Source organism: Zophobas morio, unplaced genomic scaffold, assembly GCF_036711695.1.
Source record: "Zophobas morio isolate AGI-343-1 ecotype UQ-CSIRO unplaced genomic scaffold, CSIRO_AGI_Zmor_V1 ptg000044l, whole genome shotgun sequence".
Taxonomy (NCBI): Eukaryota; Metazoa; Arthropoda; class Insecta; order Coleoptera; family Tenebrionidae; genus Zophobas; species Zophobas morio.
Genome location: NW_026972149.1, coordinates 7,911,051 through 7,930,691, shown reverse-complemented (window position 1 = coordinate 7,930,691; position 19,641 = coordinate 7,911,051). Strand labels below are relative to the sequence as shown.

Sequence of the window (19,641 nt, the reverse complement as noted above, 5' to 3'; positions counted from 1 at the left end):
GTAATCGTTTTAGCCACAATTTATTATTCTTTTATAGTTTACAAACAGTTGATGTACATGTATTATAACAATATATTTTAGTTATTAGCAAGTCCGTTGAGAATGATGCATAAATAAGCGGTTTCAAAAACGTAAAAAACGGCCAAAGATTTGTCTTTGGTAGGTAGTCATAATAAATAAAAATCTCAACAGAATGGCTAAAGACTAGGCCATGAGGACTAAAGAATCTGTCAAATTATCTAAGACTAAAGTTAAAAATACAGATAAGTACAGACATTTACTACATACAAACACTCATTCATTCATTGAGCGGATACTCGTTTGAGTATTCATCAAATTAACGTGATAAAATTAAGGCATATTAAGTAATTTACTTACAATTATAATTATCAGACAAATTCTCATGTACATAGGTACCTTAATAATAATGGTGAACTTGTTTTCAGGAACTACTATTAAAAAATTAACAACATAATAAAATATAAATGAGTCTTTCAAGTTATTTACAATAATTAAATATTAAATAATCACAGCTAATATTACCATTGCATGTAAAGTAGAAAAATAATCCAAAAACGTAAAAGATCGTTCTATACCATCTTTATTGTATTTCCGTTTCTAAAAGTATTGGTACTTTTGTAGGTTGTTAGGTAATTGCACTTATAAGTCGAATTATGCGGAACAGTTCTGCGATTACCTTGTTCTTTTTTTCTTGTAACATCTACGAACTACGAATTTGGCACATACATCTTAATATTACTCGCGAAATACTGGTATGTTGTCAGACAAGCAACATTTAAATAATAGTAATAATAATAATAAACAAAAACAAAAAATAAAAACTGACTAACAAACTTTACTATTTCATCACCGTGTACTGACTTGTATTAAGTACAAAGTGATCGAGTACTGGACATTTGCTAGTTTACTTCACTGGACGACAATAAAAATTGCTTGAAAATAATAAAACTGTACAATAGATAAAAAATAAATATTTCATAAACATAACAAAATTCACACACATGATAAATGGGTGATGATTATTTGTAGTAGGTTGAGAGAATTCAGTTAGACAATTTTGAATATGAAGGTAACATGTATAATATTGAACACTTTAGCTTAAAAAATATATAAAACGTTGAGATATCACAAAATAGTACTACTAATCTAAGCGTATTTAGTCTATGTAACCATTTACGAATGTTGTGATATACTATCCGCAAAAAATTACTTGTATTTACTACTTGTACTACAAAAAATATATTCAAAAAAACATCCTTAAATATGTGTCGGGTTACTTTACATTTGTTTTTCCGCGTGTCTCTGTGAAAATTGTTGTCAGAATTTTCTTTCTCTTGATTGGTGGTTGAATGAAGACAGTGAAGTCTGTATGATGTCTTTACATTATGAAATTCAATGATACTACGTTTAATATGGCAAGACTTGATCCAAATGTTTAAATACAAGTCGAACATGAAAATTAGTGAACTGATAGTATATATTAATAGGACATAGAGAGTGTCTTGGCAGTTATATGAGGACGTGCAGCACATAATTATAACAATACACAAACCTAAACAAAACTGGCCGTTAGTTTTTAAGCAACCGGACGTATCTTTCTTGACCTGCAAAAAACACAAAAACAAAAACGTCAATAGGTATCCCCTACAAAAGAACAATAGCCTAAATTACCTCAGCGCCGAATTTCAGCGAATTCGCAGACGCGTCGTGGATAGAGTTATCATCAATTTCTTGGGGGTACAGATCAACAATAGAAGGCTGATGGACCGTTTCTTGTTTCAGGTCGGCAGCTGGAGGAGTGGCCGTACCATACAAGGTTAAGTCCCATGCGGTCACGTTTGCTGAAAAACAAACACATTTGAAAAATTCGATAAAATTAGCAGTCGAGTAAGAATGCAAAAACAAAGAAACTAAAATCAACAAATTAACCATATTATAATTTAATTACCCAATTTTCCTTTGGGAGAACTCGTAGTAGTTACGTAAGTCGTTAATTCGGTCGTTTTAGTAGTAAAAACTTTTGCGTTTCGATTAGAGTTAATATCGCGGCTTTTTTCTTTTTGTTTTTGAGCTTTTTTAAACGATTCACGAGGTTTAGTGGTATCTTTAGACGGTATCATCACGGGGTAAGTTATAGTTATATTTTTAACAAACTTCAAATATGGCTTAACTCCCTCTTCTGAATTCTTATATTTACTACTGTTTATCGCGTAAAAATATGGAGAAAATTCCGTGGTAGTCTTAGTTACTTTGCGGTTTTTCGAGTAGTTAATATTTGTAACGTTAGGTACGTAATACTTTGACGTGGTACTTTTTATTTTTGATTTAAACTGAGATTTTGGCGGTTTACTTGTCGTTACTACTTTTTGCGAATTCTTATTTTTTTGTTTCTTCGAATTTTTCTTTTTAAATATGTTATTTGCTTTAGGTTTGGTTACTTTATTTGATTCTATGCTATTAGGTAAAGAAGGAAGAAATGATTTGGTCCCGTAAAGGACCAAAGACCAGTTCTGAAGTGTAGCTCGACCTGAAAAGCAAACAGTTTCGTTACAATTGTTAGTAACCTAAACCTAAATATTAGTATTTTTTACCACATATACACACAAAAGAAGGAAACGTCAAACGCTCAACTCACCAAGAAGACGACCATCATTGTGAATCTCCAACTGCCATGTCCCAAATGGAGTTTCGCCCCACGAATGCACAGACATAAAAGGCCAGTGAGTAAAACCTATTCTAGAGGTATCGTGAGCTCTGTGGGCCAGCAAAGTCACCCGGGTACCCATTGGTGACGTCAACTGAATGTTAAGATCACCACGTCTTTGAGAAAATATTGTTAGTTTGGCTTGGACGTGTTCTAACACTTCGACTCCTTCGCACTCTTTAACCTGTAGTTGTAAAACGACTACACTCTTGGCAGGAATAGGCCTGGAAGGTTTTTTCGTAGTAAATTTAAAGACCCAACGCGAACTAACGCAGCCAAAATCAAATTACTACAACTAAATTAACACCACCTTCACTGGTTATGACTAGTAGAAGTAGAATGTTTTGCACTCAACCTGCTGTCTTGATGGTGTTAATATGATTTGATTCTGGCTTTGCGTACCTTTGGACGTGAGGTGCAGTGATCTCGCATTTGTGTTGCTCAGGCACTGTAATCCAATTTCTGGACAACTGAACCATGGCGTAGGCATCCATCAGGCCGTAACCAAAACTATGAGAAACGTTCCTCCCAACCCCATTGGTTTGCCAGTCTGGGGCAATCAAATTCTGCGGTCTTGCCGTTCGTACGACAATATGTTGCATGTCCCTCCAGGTTAGATTAGGATTGGCTTCCAAAGCCAGTGCACAAATTCCCGCTGCAAGTGGTGCCGAAGCGCTAGTTCCTGTGTGGCTACTAGTGCAAGAATGTCTTAAGTCTGTAGTGACAACCTGTCTTTCCCCCACAGCTCCGCTGCTGTAAGTTGAAGCCAAGGTAGAACTGCACGCTTCGCTATACCAAGGGACATGCCCGTGTTCGGTAGCACTAGATATAGATAAACTATAAATGGAGTTTGTGTAGCCATCACAATTGCAATTGTCGTGATCCCGGCCACCATTGCCTGAAGCCCAAACGAAAATCGAGCCTTTGCCGTTGCGTCCCTAAGGAAAAATTCTGGCTTATCGAACGACACAATTAACTAACCTTACGTTTTTCACTCCTTCGATAAAAGCTCGAGTGGCTAACTCCCCTGGACCATCTACAGTTTTGCCATCGTCATCGGGGCCCCATGAAGCACTGTAGATGTCAATGTGTTGAGGATTTAAACTTAAGGATCTAGCCTCAACTGCATCGGTCACATCACCGTCTAACATCCTCACACCACCTACTTGTGCCCCATGGGCCACCCCCAAAGCACACACAGAATTATTGCTAGTAGCCGCTACTTCACCAGCACATCTTGTTCCATGTCTATTCGAGTCAATCATATCGTATCTTGGACTAGGATCAGAATCATGGCTGTTGACGTCGTATGAAGCCATAGGATCCTATAGATCCGTTATTGTTAGACTGAAGGTTTCTATAAAACGTTAAACTTACGTAATTTTGTAGCAAGTCGGGGTGGTCTTTTTCAAGACCATCGTCAAGAATCGTCACCACCGCACCTTTACCCGTTATTCCTTCCAGCCAAGCGGGAATAACGTTCATATCTAAACCGTTGCCTCTATTCTATAAGCGAAACAAAAAAAAATTGGTTTGAAGAAGAGTTTTTTATGAAAAGCGTAAGAAGAACTAGAGAGTCTGCATCATCTATGCTCTCTAGTGCAGACAAGTTTGAGACGATATTAGACCAGTCCCCAGGTATTTGAATTTTATGTAGAATTTGCTCGTACCGAGCCTAGTTGGTTACCCATCCAAGTAGCGCATGATCGCCTTTCTGCTCTTTAAAAGAAGCAAAATTTTTGATATTGAGTTCTAAGACGTTTGTATTACTTTCTTTTTTATTTCATTGTTTATCAGCTCTCCCTTTGTCAACAATAATTCGAAAACTTTTAATTGTGACAACAGCGAAACGTCAGGAGATTATTGCAGGAAATGGGGTTGTAGTAGCACTGAATGAAATTCCATTCTTCGAATTTCTATAGTTAAATTTGGGTTTAAAACGCTTGTATTGAAAAGCAAGACAAAAATAACATTACAGTTTTGACGTCGGCGAACCGGAGTGTTTTAAGTGCTAAAGAGCTGTAAACGATTTTCGCACTTTTGTGAATCTTTTAATTGCTCATTCTGCGTTAATTTATTTACGAAAAGAGCTTATAAAGGTATTGGAAAAGCCGTAAAAATCTATTTTCTGCTCTATAACGAGTTCAAGGTTTGAGACAAGACATTTAGATGATAAACAAACTTTTAATGGATAGATTTAAGAAACCTCCACGAATATTTGCACTGAGAGCATTGATTTTGGTCAATAAAATTCAAAACAATATACCACGGGAACAATGGCATTGTGTTAGAGCGAACGATATATTGTTATAGATTTTTACTATAATTAATAATTGAAACCCATAAATATGAACAAAGTAATTTTTACATAGATCGATTGTATTAACTTTATTATCACGTGTTCCTCCTTTACACCCTTTTCTCCTATTGTTACTAAAAATTAATTAACTCGAGACTCAATGCAAAATCTGAAAACGGTCGATGAAGACACTTTTGAGTTATCCCGGACAAAGGGACACAAAATACAAAGATTTACCTTATTATTGCTATTACCCAGCACACTGTGAGTAATAGAACTTTAAAACGGGAAGGTTTATTAAATCCCGTTCCGAAAATTTTACATCATCGGGGTCAAAGTGATAAAAAGCGCAGGGGAGAAGGAGTTGGTATTAAACAATCCCACGACGTTGCAGACGGGAGTGGGCGCAAATTTGAACTTCTCGCACCTTCGTGTTTATTTTAATTACGGAAGGTCACTCCAAGTGCATTTTAGAAAATACATAGACGTAGTTTTGTCTTTTTGTTATAAATCGATGTGTTTGTGGGTTTTTTGAAACGAAGATGGTTTTACCGGGGGACCGGTCCATGCAAGTGTCAGGAAAAAAGAAAAGGTATCTAGTGAGTAACGGTGTAGGAATATACTTTTACGTACCAGATACCACATGCTGGGCCATTTGGGGTCGGCATCTTGTAGTCTGAAGTCTCTCTTGACCCGTTTCTTCGCTTTTTGTTGTTGGGACCATCGTACCCTGGTGTCGACCGCGAGTTTAACCTTCTTTTCGGGGTTCGTAACGAGAGATCTCTTGGAAACGCCTCTGTGCGTGAAAAGGTAGTAATCTTCGAAAATCTGTAAGAAAAATAAATCGGTTAAGAATCAATCGGGCGATCAGCGAGGGTAGTATATATTTAGTAGAAAAGAGGGTTCGGCGTTGATTGGAGTTGGAAAGTAATTAAAATGCTAATATTGCCATTAAAACGCTTCAAATCTGATCCGGTGTTGAATGAAGTTGCGATCTAAAGAGTTTGGTTAGTTAGTAGTCGGCCGAAGTTAGTATTATTTCTGCATTTAGAAAAGGATGCATCTTCCGCTGGGTGTCGCTTTACGCTCCGCGTTGTTCATCCTGGTCTATTGTTCTGAGCGTTTTGCTTTCATATTTCCTGGAGGATCCTTTGCAAGCACCTATTCACTTATTTGTAAAGCAGCTCTTTAGACGAAAATCCGACCCAATTAAACGAAATCTTGAGTTATACCGCTTTATAGTGTCTTCTAGCGAATTGCCGAGGAAAGTGCATACAATTTGCTCCCAGATGCTCCTGGAGTAAAAATATGTGCAGAACAATAGAACGAAACTTCGGGGTGCCGTTATTCCGCGGGGTAATAAATGCGCCGCTGAAAAACCTCGTAATTCTATTTAATTATTCAAAAACTTCCGTCAAACTATTCTTCGGCATTACGGATGCAAATTGCATTACGTAAAAAAATTAATGCGATTTTAGGCTCGACCAGTTACGGAGGCCGACAAGATACCGTGACAGGCTAATTAGCCAACAGTTTAACCTAAACCTTCCCAAGCGGATCTGGGACGTCCCCTAAATCCGACTGCCTCATAATATATAAAAAAGAAAGAAATCCTCTAATTCTACTGTTGGATAGAACGATGACTCATCTCTTTTGTAATGCACTGCACCCCGTAAACGAGGTGCATTTGCGAAATCCGCCAGAATCACTCCAAAGATCTCATTACGTTAATGAATTTGCCGAATTGAATTTTCCCTATGCGGCTTTGGGTCGAATGTTTTACGTTAGGATGATTATTCGAAGCACAAAGCACACGTTATTTTCAAAATGCCGCTGTTTTATCCACGTTTGCGGAAACGTGCGAGAAATGTCACTTTCAATCCGACCACTGTTCTTGTTTCACCCCGAACATTCCCTTATTAAGGATGTTGCGGCAACGCGACATCGTTCTTTCGAACTACTTTACCACGCTTATCCTCCTCGGCATATCAATTAAACTTGCTCCGGGATCAAACTCACGAGAAAAATCCAAACACATCACCATCACCATCATTATTATTGTGACCCCCTGTCTTCTCCAACAAATCGATTAAACGAATTAACACGTAAAAGTGTCTCTAGATTAATAACATCGTCATTATTATTATTATTATTATTATCATCATCATTAGGGACTCTTCTTTGAGTCCTCGACGTATCAATTAGCATGAAAAGCGTGTTTGTATGGCCGGGAAAAATGGGGCATGATGAATTTACACCGCGCGGCTAAATGTATACTAAACAACTTTTCAACTATTTCAATGGACCTAAATCCCAACTTTTATGGAACGCCCATCGAATTCTTTTGAATAGACTTTGCCGGCGATTTATTAAACTTGATACCACAACAATTTTTAGGGCTTAGGTTAACCCCGCATGCTCTAATCCTAATCTAATCCCGCTTATATTAAAAACGCAAATTAAAATGCTACTTTCAGGGGATTATGAAGTACAAAAACATGAGGTTTCAACAGAAAAATTCGTGCAAAATTTATACCTTGCTGCTGCTGATAGCAGTAGACAAACTTGTGTAATTTATCCATAACTACGACGGGACTCGGTTAGTTAAGCAATTCACTATAATGTTACTTCCAACTCACTCGAATGTACAAACTCCACGGCTAACTTAGCACAAAAGACTTTAAAAACACGATTAAATTCGACTGCTTCGCCTACGAAATGAAAACTTCTTTTAGATTCACTTTGCGAAGCTAATTTCAACCATAACAGCTTAGTATGTTTACTTTTAAATTGATAGCGTATCGATTACAGTTAATATACACACAACTTCAGAGTTGCCGCTACTAATTATTTCGTCAAGCTCTGTGCTAAAGCGGCCAAAACTTCTCTAAAAACTTTCAAGAGAAAGTTCTAATTAAAAATGTACGAAACGTGGAATGGCAGAACACGCAATATATGTTTTATTATTTAAAATTAACCGTCTTACGTTACGTTAAATAAAGACTTTCTACTCCCACTTCTATACACACATCAGATAACTTCACTGATTTGGTCGCCACAACTCACTATCGACGAAATCAAAGTTGGCCGGAGGGAAAAGACACAGCTATTGCGTAATATTCCTCCTATGCATGCAAAATTTAAAAGTAACGCGTACGTTAATTCAAATGTATTTATCCAATCCCTCCTCAAACTGGATGACGTCACCTTAAAAAATTATTACACACTCTTTGTTGAAAAATGTCTGGAATTGCTCTATTAGTAAAGTTTTTAGAACTGCTGACACATGATGGCCAGGTCCAGCGAAGGTGGCATATCAACCACATGAATAACAATGCACGTTGAATCAATACTGGCAAGTGATGACCTTGCAATTATATTAATTATGTCCACTTCAAACTCTGTGGACATGTCATGACTGACATTTCAACAATTTGCTATTATTGCACGCGAAAAAGACCCTTAAATAATTCTATTACAAAACGTGAAAATTAGGGATTCGGTCTCGTCTCGTCTCGTCGAGATTTAATGGGTCTCGATATCGGGCTCGTCAAATCTCGAAACGTAGATATCGGTCTCGATTTTCGAGAGTCTCGATTATTATAGTCTCGGTATCGTCTCGCGAGAGTCTCGAAAGTCTCGAAAGTCTCGCTACAGTCTTTATTTCCTAGAATTGTTTTCCTACATCCACTGGGGTCAAGAACTTTCTGAGAATTAAGAAAACCAGTTCAATTTCTAATGATTTGTCGAGTATTGTAATATTATTCGCATTCGAGTGTAAGTACGCTGACGTGCCAGACTGAGATATTATTGAGAAAGAATTGAAAAAAATTTAGTAGGCTTTACCTTGAACAAGGATCTTTAAGATGCAGTCAAAGAAAACAAATTATAATGAATCTGTACATCTTAATAACGCGATTGATAGTGACAGTGAACCTTCGACTGCAAGCACAGAAAAAAAACGAACTGTCAAAGGTTTTTTTCATTTTGAAATGGAAAATAATTTTAAAATAGGTGTTTGTAAATTGTGTTCGACAAGAAAATGTATAAAAATGAAGGATTCCAACACAAGTGGATTAAAAAAACATTTAAAGTCAATACATCGAAACTCATATGAAGAAATATTTGGGGTTAATGTTAATGTCGCAGAGAAGGGGCAACTGAAATTGGAGGATGCATTTAAGTCTACTTCAAAGGTAAATACAGGTACAATATAGGTTTTTGTGTGAATGTGAATGTTATTTTTTTCTCACTTCTCGAATATATAATTAACAGGGGGATTTACCAAAGTTTGAAACGGCCGGTGCCGACGCAGTGAGTTCGAATTTATCCTTTTTCAGTCACGTTTTGTGATAATTAAAGCTGAATCTTTTGCGAAAAAATCATTAGTTCCAATTTAAAAAACAAATTACAAAATTATTAGCTACTCTTTGGGGGCTCGACTCTTTTTAAAAAAAGGTCCTACTGTGGAACTATAATTGGATATTAAAACCCAATTTTGGGTTGTTTTATGATTTTTTTTTAGCAAAACTTAATGCCTCTGCCTCTGACGACAATTAAATTTTTTTAGAAGTTGTGTAAAACAATAGTCTTTCATTGTCACAAAATGTGACTGTAAAACAAAAAATCAGAACTAACTGCATTGGTTGCTTCAAAGCTCCGTGCTCTGACAATCTCTCAAAATCTTAAATAAAAAAAAAAGATTTTACATATTTCATATAATAATACTCGTAATAACGTAATCACATGTTTTTAAGTAATAAGTTCTGATTACTAACCTATATAAATACAACTACGATTTTTTTGGTTTTCAGCATCTGGTGAAAACAGCCGATGCAACAGACATTTTTGTTAAAGAAACAGTTATATGGACATCAAGAAAAAGTTTGCCGTATAACTTTTTTGATGACGAAGCTACACAGAATTATTTCAAATTAATTTCTCCAAATCTATCAATGCCAAAAAAAGACAAACTACGTTGTACAACTCTCAAATATTTCGAACAAATGCGTGAAAATGTAAAACAACTTTTACTTGACACTAGCAGTAAAATTTCTTTTACTGTAGACGGTTGGACGTCTGTTAACAGAAAATCTTATTATGGAATAACAGCACATTACATAGATGACAACTGGAAATTATGTTCTCTAACTTTAGATTTTCTACCATCTGATGGAAAACATACAGGTTTAGACATTGCAAAACTCTTTCACTCATCTATAGAATTTTTCGGTCTTAAAGAAAAAATTCAAGGCATCACCATGGACAATGCTTCTGCCAACGACATGTTTATAGCAGAATTGAAAAAACTTCTGAATCAAGAAAGCATTAGATTTGACGAAAAAAATAGCCACTTCCGATGTATGGCACACATTTGCAACTTAGGCGTGAAAGATATTTTAAACACTCTAAGGCCCGGTTTTACAATGCAAGCTTAAGCGAGGTTCAAAGATAAGCCTTGGTTCAACTGCAGTTGTCCGTTTTACAATACATAGTTCAATGTTAAACCGCGCTCAAACGAAGGCTCAGCTGAGCGCTGATGTCAGGGTGGTTTAAGCTTCGCTCAACTGTCCATAACCTCAAATGTCTGTGCTTTATCGTTTTGGTGGTGTGACAGCATTATAATTGAAGATGGAAAATTTATTAGGAGTATTAACTGACGATGAAGACGTTTTAGAAGTGATAAACATATTAGAACCGGCACGTATGCGACGACCAAAAGTTTTTCAGTTGAGATAAAATCACTTTGAAAAGTGAAATGCTGGGGAATTTTTGAAACGATTTCGTTTTTCCAAGACTGGCGTACGGTTTATTTTGCAACAAATACAGGAGCAAATTACATCGCGAACGGAAAGAAATCATGCAGTATCACCGGAGCAAATGCTACTTGTGACTTCACGTTTCCTTGCCACTGGATCTTTTCTGCAAGTTGCTGGTGACTTTATAGGGATTAGTAAAGCAACAGCTTCTCAAATAATTAATGTTTTGGGGTGTGGAAAAGACGCTTTCCAGCATTGGCTTTTGGAATTCGTTTAAAAATGTGTAAAGTAGAGGCAGTGGTTGTGGCAACAGCAGTTTTACACAACATTGCAATTATTTTAAATGAAGAAGAACCGCCAGTGGACACAGAAGAAGAAGCAGCAGTGAATTTTGTGAACGATGTTCTAATTGAAAACATTGGAGAATATAGTGGCAATTATAATCAGAACAATTTTGTACGGAACCAGTTCATCGGAGAATATTTTACTAATTTGCTTTTTTTGATTTCGTTTTTAATTGCAGTAAATAATAAAATGTAATGTAATTATTTATTTAAGTTTTATTATTTAAAATATTAAATTTTTGGGCAATTAATATTTCAATCTTCATTTGGTGTTCTGCTTTATTACTTCTAATTCAAGTGCAGCTTTGTCTCTCATAATTTGCGTTTCTAGTTCATGTTTCTCTTTCATGGCTTTTAATTTAAACTCTTGCTCCTTTTGGATGTATTCCTTTCGACTTAGTTCGACAAGTTCTTTGGCAGCGGCCCATTGCTCTAAATTATCACTTGTCTGGTTTCCTTTACCTATACAAACAATACATTAATAAAGTTTTAAGACAAGTGTTAAACATTTTTTAATATAAATATATATACATATAATACCTCTACTATATGGCGTGAGTGCTGAAAATTTTTTTTGCTTCAACATTTTGGGGGAGTATTTAGCCCAATTCCCAATTTGACCATTTTCTACAAAAATAACCATAGGTACAAGTCAAAACGAATTATTTGATTATTATTAATGTTTACCACTTTCTTTATTGGGACAACTTATTTTATCCATAACAGCCACTTCTCTCGAAATTGCTCCGGTTTGATCTTTTGGCATAAAACAATCTGAAATAAAGAAAAAATAGTAAAAAATTTCTGAATAAAGTGTATGTAAGGATAAAAAGTATTTACCATCATTTTCGTCATCAGACAGATTATACCGCTGTTACTTTGGAATGCTGAAAAGCATCAACATTTTAATTTTACAATACATATTATTCATAAAAATACTTATTACAGGTTGTTTCGGAATCGCCATCAAATTCGCTGCTATGCCCCATTAGTCTGGCCCCAAGAATTTCTTTTACAGCCACATCAACATCGGTGGCCTCAATACTTTGTTGTGACCGTCTCCCAGTACCACCGACATAGGCTTTCTCGTCAGCAAATTTTTTCGTTGTCCTCTTCTTAATGTTATCGTATTTTTTGTTCAAAACTTTGTGATCCCGGAAGGTCTGGCCAGATAAAGAATTGAACTCTACTTCAATTTTCTTCCAACACTGATTTTTTTTTTTTTATTTGCATCAGTGTTGGACAATTTACACTCCAGAATATTCTTATACTTGCTCACTAAAGATAGGAGCAAGTTTTCTTCGGATTTTGTAAAATTCGGAGCACGTGTATTACTCATCTGAAACGAAATGTTAAAAACCACCATAATCATCTACTTATTAAGGAGCAAATGTTACATATACAAATATACGTACCCCACTAACGCAGAAAACTAATTACTTTGCAGAATTTGTCACAAATAATTTATAATAATGTGAACAACTTTGAATCAGTGCACACAAATGACAACCATAGATGACAACAACAACACACTTCCAACGTGGTCTCAACTGTCAGATTCTCGGGTGCGCGCTACCAACCTAAGGAAATTTGTGGTTCAGCTGAACCGGACGATAGCGGTGTTTGTAAAACGGACGCATGAATTGAACCTCAGTTCAGTTGAACTCAAGTTCAGTTGAACTCGTGTTGAACCGGACATTTGTAAAACCGGGCCTAAAAATAGAAGAGGTACGAACAGAGGATCATGAAGATGATTATAGTGCTGATGAGAACAATGAAGAAGATTCTGAGGAGGAAAACGATGCTGATAGAATATCATTTGTTGAAAAAATTCGTGGAATATTTAAAAAAATACGTAAATCAGAACAACTATGCAATAAGTTTAGAAGTTGTTGTGAAGTAAAAAGAATAACCTACAAGGATCCTCCTTTAGATGTATCAACTAGATGGAACAGTACGCAGGCAATGCTGGAAGTTGCTTACAGTATGAAAGAAGCTTTACAACTGCTCTCTGAAAATAATGCCGTTTTAAAGCGCTATTCTCTAAATGCCTATGAATGGATTTGGGTGAACAAATTGAAAGAAGTTTTAAAATATTTTAAAAATTTTTCAGTGGTTTTGGAAGGAGAACAATATCCTACCTTATCACTAACCGTTATAGCCTTTAATTTACTACTTGATAGACTGGAGTCATTCGTGAATTCATTGAATATTGCTGACGAAACCAACATATGCTTTTATAATGCATGTGAAAATGGAAAAAGAAAAATCCTGAAACACTATCAAAAAACTAACTGGATTTATTGTGCCGCTCTATTATTAGATCCGCGTCATAACCTACGGAAATTCGATCAAACTGCATGGGGAAAAGAGTTGAAACATTATTCAGTGGTATTTTTTGAAAAAGTTTTTCAGCAGGAATACTACCCCCATTATGAGGACAGTGACTACCCAAAGCATCAACCTACAAAATCAACGGCATCAACAGACAACAATCCCCTAAGCAGTATATTGGCATTTTTTGACGACACCACTGCTAATTTGTCTCCAGCAGAATGTTGGAGAACTGAGCTTAACCGTTATTATACAGAACCAGCCCCAGCACCTACCATAAACATTTTAGAATGGTGGAACATTCATAGAAGTATTTACCCTAATTTAGCAAAAATGGCCAAAGATATTCTAGCCATACCTGCTACATCCGTACCTGTGGAAAGAGTATTTTCAAGGGCAGGACAAATTATGCGGAAAGAAAGAAATCGGCTCACAGCCGAAACTGCACGAAGTCAATTGTGTATTGGTTCCTGGGCTCATTGCCCTCATGCAAATAAAATTATGCTTTGATTTTTTTATATACTCGTAACATACTCGTTTTTAATTATCTTTCTCTGTTTTATATTTTATTAGAATAGAACTAAATAAATGTTTTTTTCAAATTATTTACATATAATTTTATAAAACCGATACTCGAGAGTCTCGGCATTTGGTCTCGATCTCGCCGAGAGTTTCGGCAAAAGGTCTCGAAAGTGAGTCTCGCTTATTTTCTGGTATCGGTTTCGGGTATCGTCCCGAATTTTAAGCGATTCCGAGACGAGAACGAGATTAGTCTCGATTTTTGCGAATCCCTAGTGAAAATTGTAATAAAAAATATTTGACACTACTGTTACGACAATAGAACTTCACTGTAGGACGGATTAGTAAATCATAAGTACAGAAGGATTTATTAGCAAAATTTTGAGACGACGTCATGAGATTGTCGGTAGGGGTGATCATAAAATTAACCACGACCCGGCGTTCGAGAAATAAAAGTTGCAATTCGACGCTGAAATAGAGGCAGTACGAAAAGACGCGATCAATCAAGTTAAAAAGCGTCAGATTTATTTCTAACCTTGTGTTTTCTCAAAGTAATTTAAGATTGTATAAACACGAGAAAATAGGATTTCGAGCGATAATAAAAACGTTAGTGTTGTTTAAAAATGAAGAAAATTAAGAGAGATCATCGGATAAGCAAAACATAGATAGCTCTTTCTATTTTAAAACAAAGTAGCACTTAAAAGCAAAACAAAAATACAGGTCCGATTTTATCCAGTAGTTAGCACATAATGTGAAAACTCGTGAAAATGGAAGAAAAATAAATGATAGCGTTCATTGCTACAAGCTGTGAAAAAGTTTATTGTATAATCTGAATTATATTATGTAAACATATACACTTGAATAAAGCGAGAAATATTTTCCGGGAAAACTAGCAACGATGGAAAACACCAACTATATTTACATACCGTTCAGGATTCCTCTTCTGCCTTTATAATTTAGTGTTTGCTTACGTAATAAAAAGTTGTGTAATACTGTATCAAACAAGGTAAAGGTGCGTTCACAATATGCGAAAACAATAAAATGGTTTAGTGTGCGCTAATAGATAAAATTCAGACACAGCAAACAAAAGTAATATATCTAATAAAAAACTAACAACGGAAAGTTTCAGTGTTTAGACGTAGCTTTAGGATGAATAACAAATGTCTTGAGCGTTGGTTCTCGGTAGACGCAGCTTAACCCCCGCTGTCACACGTTCTTTGCAAAAAACACAAGACGGCGATGACTTTTGACGTTTTAATAATGTCGAAAATATAGTGTGGCAAGAAGTTCCGAAAGTGCCATAAATATATCGGAAAAAAATATAACTCGGTTTACCGAATGTTCATTCCGAAAAGTTTCTTAATCTTATCGTTGCAGTGACTGCAAATAAATTATCTCGGAAATATTTGCGGATAGATAGTGTGCCTTCGGAAAGAATTTTACCACTCGGCCATAACATTTATAAAAACGATCGCAGTTAAAAGCAAAACGTATCAAAATCATTGTTTTTCTGAAATCTTCAGTAATCGAAATGAATGTGTTTGTTTTTCTCACTTACTTCGAGAATAAATTGTCTTGCGTTATCTCAACCGCGGCAATAATAATTATTGAAAACATCGCCCTGACTCCGCATCTGTGAATCCAAGAGTTGTTCGAAATTAAATTGCCTGAAAACACAATATTCAGAAAAGTCGATTAAACGTACATCATTTACCGGAAAAGTTCCAGCTTTGGCGATACAATCGCCCGCCGCCGAAAGTATAGAAAACGTTCCTTCAGAATGCCGCGAATTTCAGATAAATTCCGTTATTACGTAAAATTTAACCAGCGTTGTTGTGACAACAGCCCCGAATGCCTCTTTTATTTCCACCAGTCCATCAAATCCGATTGTAATCGCACCGTGAGCGATGTGAATTTGACCCGATACTCAGCAGATCCATGCACGGTTTTAACCAGCCACAATCTGCGCTATGGGCATCAACAATTGTCCGCATGGCTAAGTTATCAGAATCAATTATACAGCTGAGAAACGGCATGACCAGCCACGAATTAAAATCGAACGCTACGAAGAATTTATTCGATTTCTCGTCATCGGAGTAATTTATTGTATCCGGATGCCCGGAGGCATAGCTGGTAGGATGTCGTCCGGTATCAGTACGACCGGCGTTCGAACCCCGGCCTAAGCCGCTTTTTTTGTCGTTGCAGTTCGTGCTTTAAGTCTGTACGCGGTGGAGTTTTTTTGTTGCTGCACGAACCCTTCAATTTCGCAACTAATACCCTGAAGGGTTTGCCCGTCGCACCAGAAAAAGTTTCGGTATTCAAATCCATGGTCGAGCACTTCCCTTCTTTTTCTTGTTGACTTTCTCAATTTTAATATTTGTGAAGTTTTGTAAACAATCAAGAGTCGTATTTACAGTGTTTTTTATACATAAGGTCGGACGTTTTAATAAAATTTTGTTAGGACTTGGATTATGGAAAAACGGGAGAGCTGAAAAAGCCTTAATTGACTGGAAATGGTTCATTTTAATTATTTATACTACAAGTTAGATTTAATTTCCTGCTGCCTTTGTTGCCTCCAATTTGTGAAGCGTATATTTTATGTATAGCGCACCGTAGATTGTAATAGATATCTGCTGATATTTCACGTTCTGGCTCATTTGGTAAAATGAAATGTGCGTTAGTGATCGTCGAGTTTATGGTATTGGAATTCAACTGAAATTGCTTTTGTCAATGGTGCATGTTGTTAGCTGGATGAGAGCAGACAGAAAAAACCGCTGAAAAATATTAACGAATCAAACGACACGATCCACTACATTGACAGCTAACTAAACAATTCTCCCTTCACACTTATTTTTGATCCTCATAATTAGTCAAACATAATACCCTAAACAGAGCTTTAAATCAATACGACCCCAAAACTGGAATTTAAAAGTCATGTGGCGTCCGGGCGACAGAGTTCGCATGAGATATTAATTTTACTTTCGGAGCAATCGAGATTGTGCCGTTTGTTCCAGCACAGAAGTTTTTCTACGCACACTAGTTCGGTATACTAACAAAATTTTATAGCATATGAGCGTCGTTCGAGCCAACAGTGCTCGAACAACCTCCCCGATAAAGATCCTCGTCAATATATAAATGGCGGCTAGTGCCATTTTGCAATTTACGAAAATAATTGCTCGCTAGAGATTCGTACATAAATTCGTAGAATCTAAACTACCTGCAAACACGAAAAACAATTAAAACTCTACTATTGTACAGGGTTTTATAAATGACTCTAAGCACGTAGTTTGCCATGGATTTCAAAAATCCCGCTTCGCTGAAATGCCTCATTATCACAGTTCTCGTTTTCAAAACTCTCGGTGCTTGTCTACGAAAATTTCTTTAGCATGATTTCCTCAGCAGTCAGCAGTTCCTGTTGCAACATGAAATCGATCAACGAGTAGGTATTGACGAAAAGATGTTACTGAACATTTTTGAAATTAAAAAGAGAGTGAACATGTGTTTTGAACAAAATGGTGGGCATTTTCAACAATTACATTAGTTTAATTTTTAATAAGATATAAACCAGTAACACAGATGCGTGTGGTATTTGTCGTGAGTCCTTGGGCATTTAGTAAAGTGCAAAACTGAGAGGCGGCACGTTTCCATGACCCTATAATCATTTATACAAATCCTGTACTTGTATGTATGTACTTTTGCACTTCTCCAATTTGGCCGAAAATAATTTCCGCTCACATTAGCCTCAAAAAGGAGAGGATTATATTATACAAAATATATACATTTTATTATTATTAATCCAAATGTAAATTAGTGTGGAGTCATTTACGTTTGTAGCAAATGAGTGGATATCAATAATACCGCCATTCACGGTAGCCACGAAACATGAAACGAACGGGTAACAACATAATAAGGCAAAAGGGATATTTCCAACTTCAAATAATAGTATAAAAGCAGTTTGTAATATGGCGCAATTGTAATCGCATTACGCATTTGTTTGTGGGTAATTGGCAATTACACAAAATAATCGCACAAATTCATCGAATCGAATACGATAGAAATGAAGACAGAGTTTTGTGGAAATAGGGATAAATTAAGTAGGGATGTATATGTAAAAGCGGTGATAAAGATGTCATGACATTGTGGCAAAGGAATTGAGGTAATCGGATAAGTGAGATTTTATCTCCGACGGAGATTTTTTATATCAAAGAACGTCAATATTTATTGTGATTACGGGTATTTTTGACAAGAAATGTCAGGGTATTTGTCATCGAGTTCAGACGTCAAATTTATTTGATACACGAGCGGGAGATTTCTTAAAGAATGGAGCTAATGCTCTATCAAGAGGAGTGATTAGGGTTTTCCAGTGCGGCATGTAATTTTATGTAACAACAAAATTTACGTAATTATGAGTTCGAGAATAAATGTGGGTCGATTGGGGTTTTTTGGAAGAACGCAGCATCGACGACCGTAATAGAAAGTCATCTTGCGAACAAATTGGTGTTGTTTCGTTGGTTATTGATGAAGTATCACACAATAAATCCGTTATTATTGCCGGGGAGATGAACGAGCTGATATATTTGGGATACAGGACGTCCTGTGCCAAATCGCACGAAGTTTTATTGGTGCGAAACTTCGCACATATTAATATTTGTGCATTACTAGGAGAAGAGTTACAACTATCAGAGGTTATAAATCATTAGCGGGTTAGAGCGACGTTACTTGGGTTTCATTCTGATTTCCCTTGTTTCGTTAGCTCAAAGAAAAACTTTAATGATGTCGTTAGAAAAAAGTCGAGCACAAACGAAAGCAATTCACTTCAGACATGAACAATATTATTAAATGTTGTGTAGGTATTTCATTACAGGAGCTACAACCACTCGGGTCTATCCTTTTTCTGCAAAAATATGGCTAGTTGCGAACATGAAATAAATTCATATCCTTTAGCATGTAAAGTAGAGGATATATAACAACAGGTCACCGTTACTGCTATTTTCCATGTCTTATGAATATTCACTCGAAATAAAGGCTTTTTGTTCCAGTTGTAACAAAGAAAGGCTGCTTAGCACGACATCGTTTAGCGCAATGTAAATTTTCGCTCATATAGATTTTTATTCCTCGCAATCGTCCCCTTAATCGTCTAGTTAAATATAATCAGCAGTAACAATATTTGTCGTCGGGAGAAACCGAATTTCGGATGTGTGATTGTCAACAGAAGTATGGTTTGCATTCGCGAGCGAGGGAAAGCGGCGGGGAGACCGAACCGAGATTCTCCAACTTGAAAATTGAGATGCGTTCTTGCTATCTTTAATAACGTTGATCAAGTTGCCTCCCCAATACCTTTCCCCTTCATCGGTTTGCCGAATTTTCTAACGTCGGGCCCTTATAACGCTCTGTTCACAATGCTGCGGTTGTTTTCATGTTTTCGGAGCCCGCGAGCTCGTATGTGAACTAAAATTTGTTGGGTAAAGGGCGACACGACGCAACCACCAACACGATTACTCAGCGGACCGAGAAACTCACTTACTGTGGAACAACTTTGGAACTTTAAGCCAAATGCAAGTGTACCTACAAAAACTTGGCCATTTTCATAGTCTCTGACTCTATCTTAACAATTCCTAATCCATTTCTCAAGAAGAGAAGATTGCCCACATTCAAATGATA

At 36.4% G+C, this 19,641-nt stretch overlaps 2 protein-coding genes across 5 annotated transcripts in view; both read right to left on the bottom strand.

The window, feature by feature from the left end:
• Positions 1-19,641, bottom strand: part of LOC135141794 (furin-like protease 1) — a 109,934-nt gene that overhangs the window by 794 nt on the left and 89,499 nt on the right. For 2 of the 4 annotated variants that reach the window (XM_064073241.1, XM_064073240.1), the window contains exons 3-10: positions 5,658-5,852; positions 4,103-4,231; positions 3,712-4,050; positions 3,128-3,663; positions 2,657-2,949; positions 1,970-2,548; positions 1,693-1,862; positions 4-1,625 (exon numbers count right to left, since the gene is read on the bottom strand). In XM_064073241.1, the coding sequence (XP_063929311.1) occupies positions 1,065-1,625; positions 1,693-1,862; positions 1,970-2,548; positions 2,657-2,949; positions 3,128-3,663; positions 3,712-4,050; positions 4,103-4,231; positions 5,658-5,852 (2,802 nt within the window). In that variant the 3' untranslated portion in view covers positions 4-1,064. Of the gene's footprint in view, positions 1-3; positions 1,626-1,692; positions 1,863-1,969; positions 2,549-2,656; positions 2,950-3,127; positions 3,664-3,711; positions 4,051-4,102; positions 4,232-5,657; positions 5,853-19,641 lie in introns of those variants that run through there. The other 2 variants (XM_064073243.1, XM_064073244.1) reach the window with 2 other exon arrangements.
• On the bottom strand, positions 11,324-12,839 carry LOC135141795 (uncharacterized). The gene is made up of 6 exons (XM_064073245.1): positions 12,543-12,839; positions 12,074-12,466; positions 11,968-12,014; positions 11,815-11,901; positions 11,668-11,754; positions 11,324-11,589 (listed from the first exon to the last, which is right to left on the bottom strand). The coding sequence occupies exons 4-6, from the start codon at positions 11,891-11,893 to the stop codon at positions 11,390-11,392; spliced, it is 366 nt and encodes a 121-aa protein (XP_063929315.1). The 5' UTR covers positions 11,894-11,901; positions 11,968-12,014; positions 12,074-12,466; positions 12,543-12,839; the 3' UTR covers positions 11,324-11,389.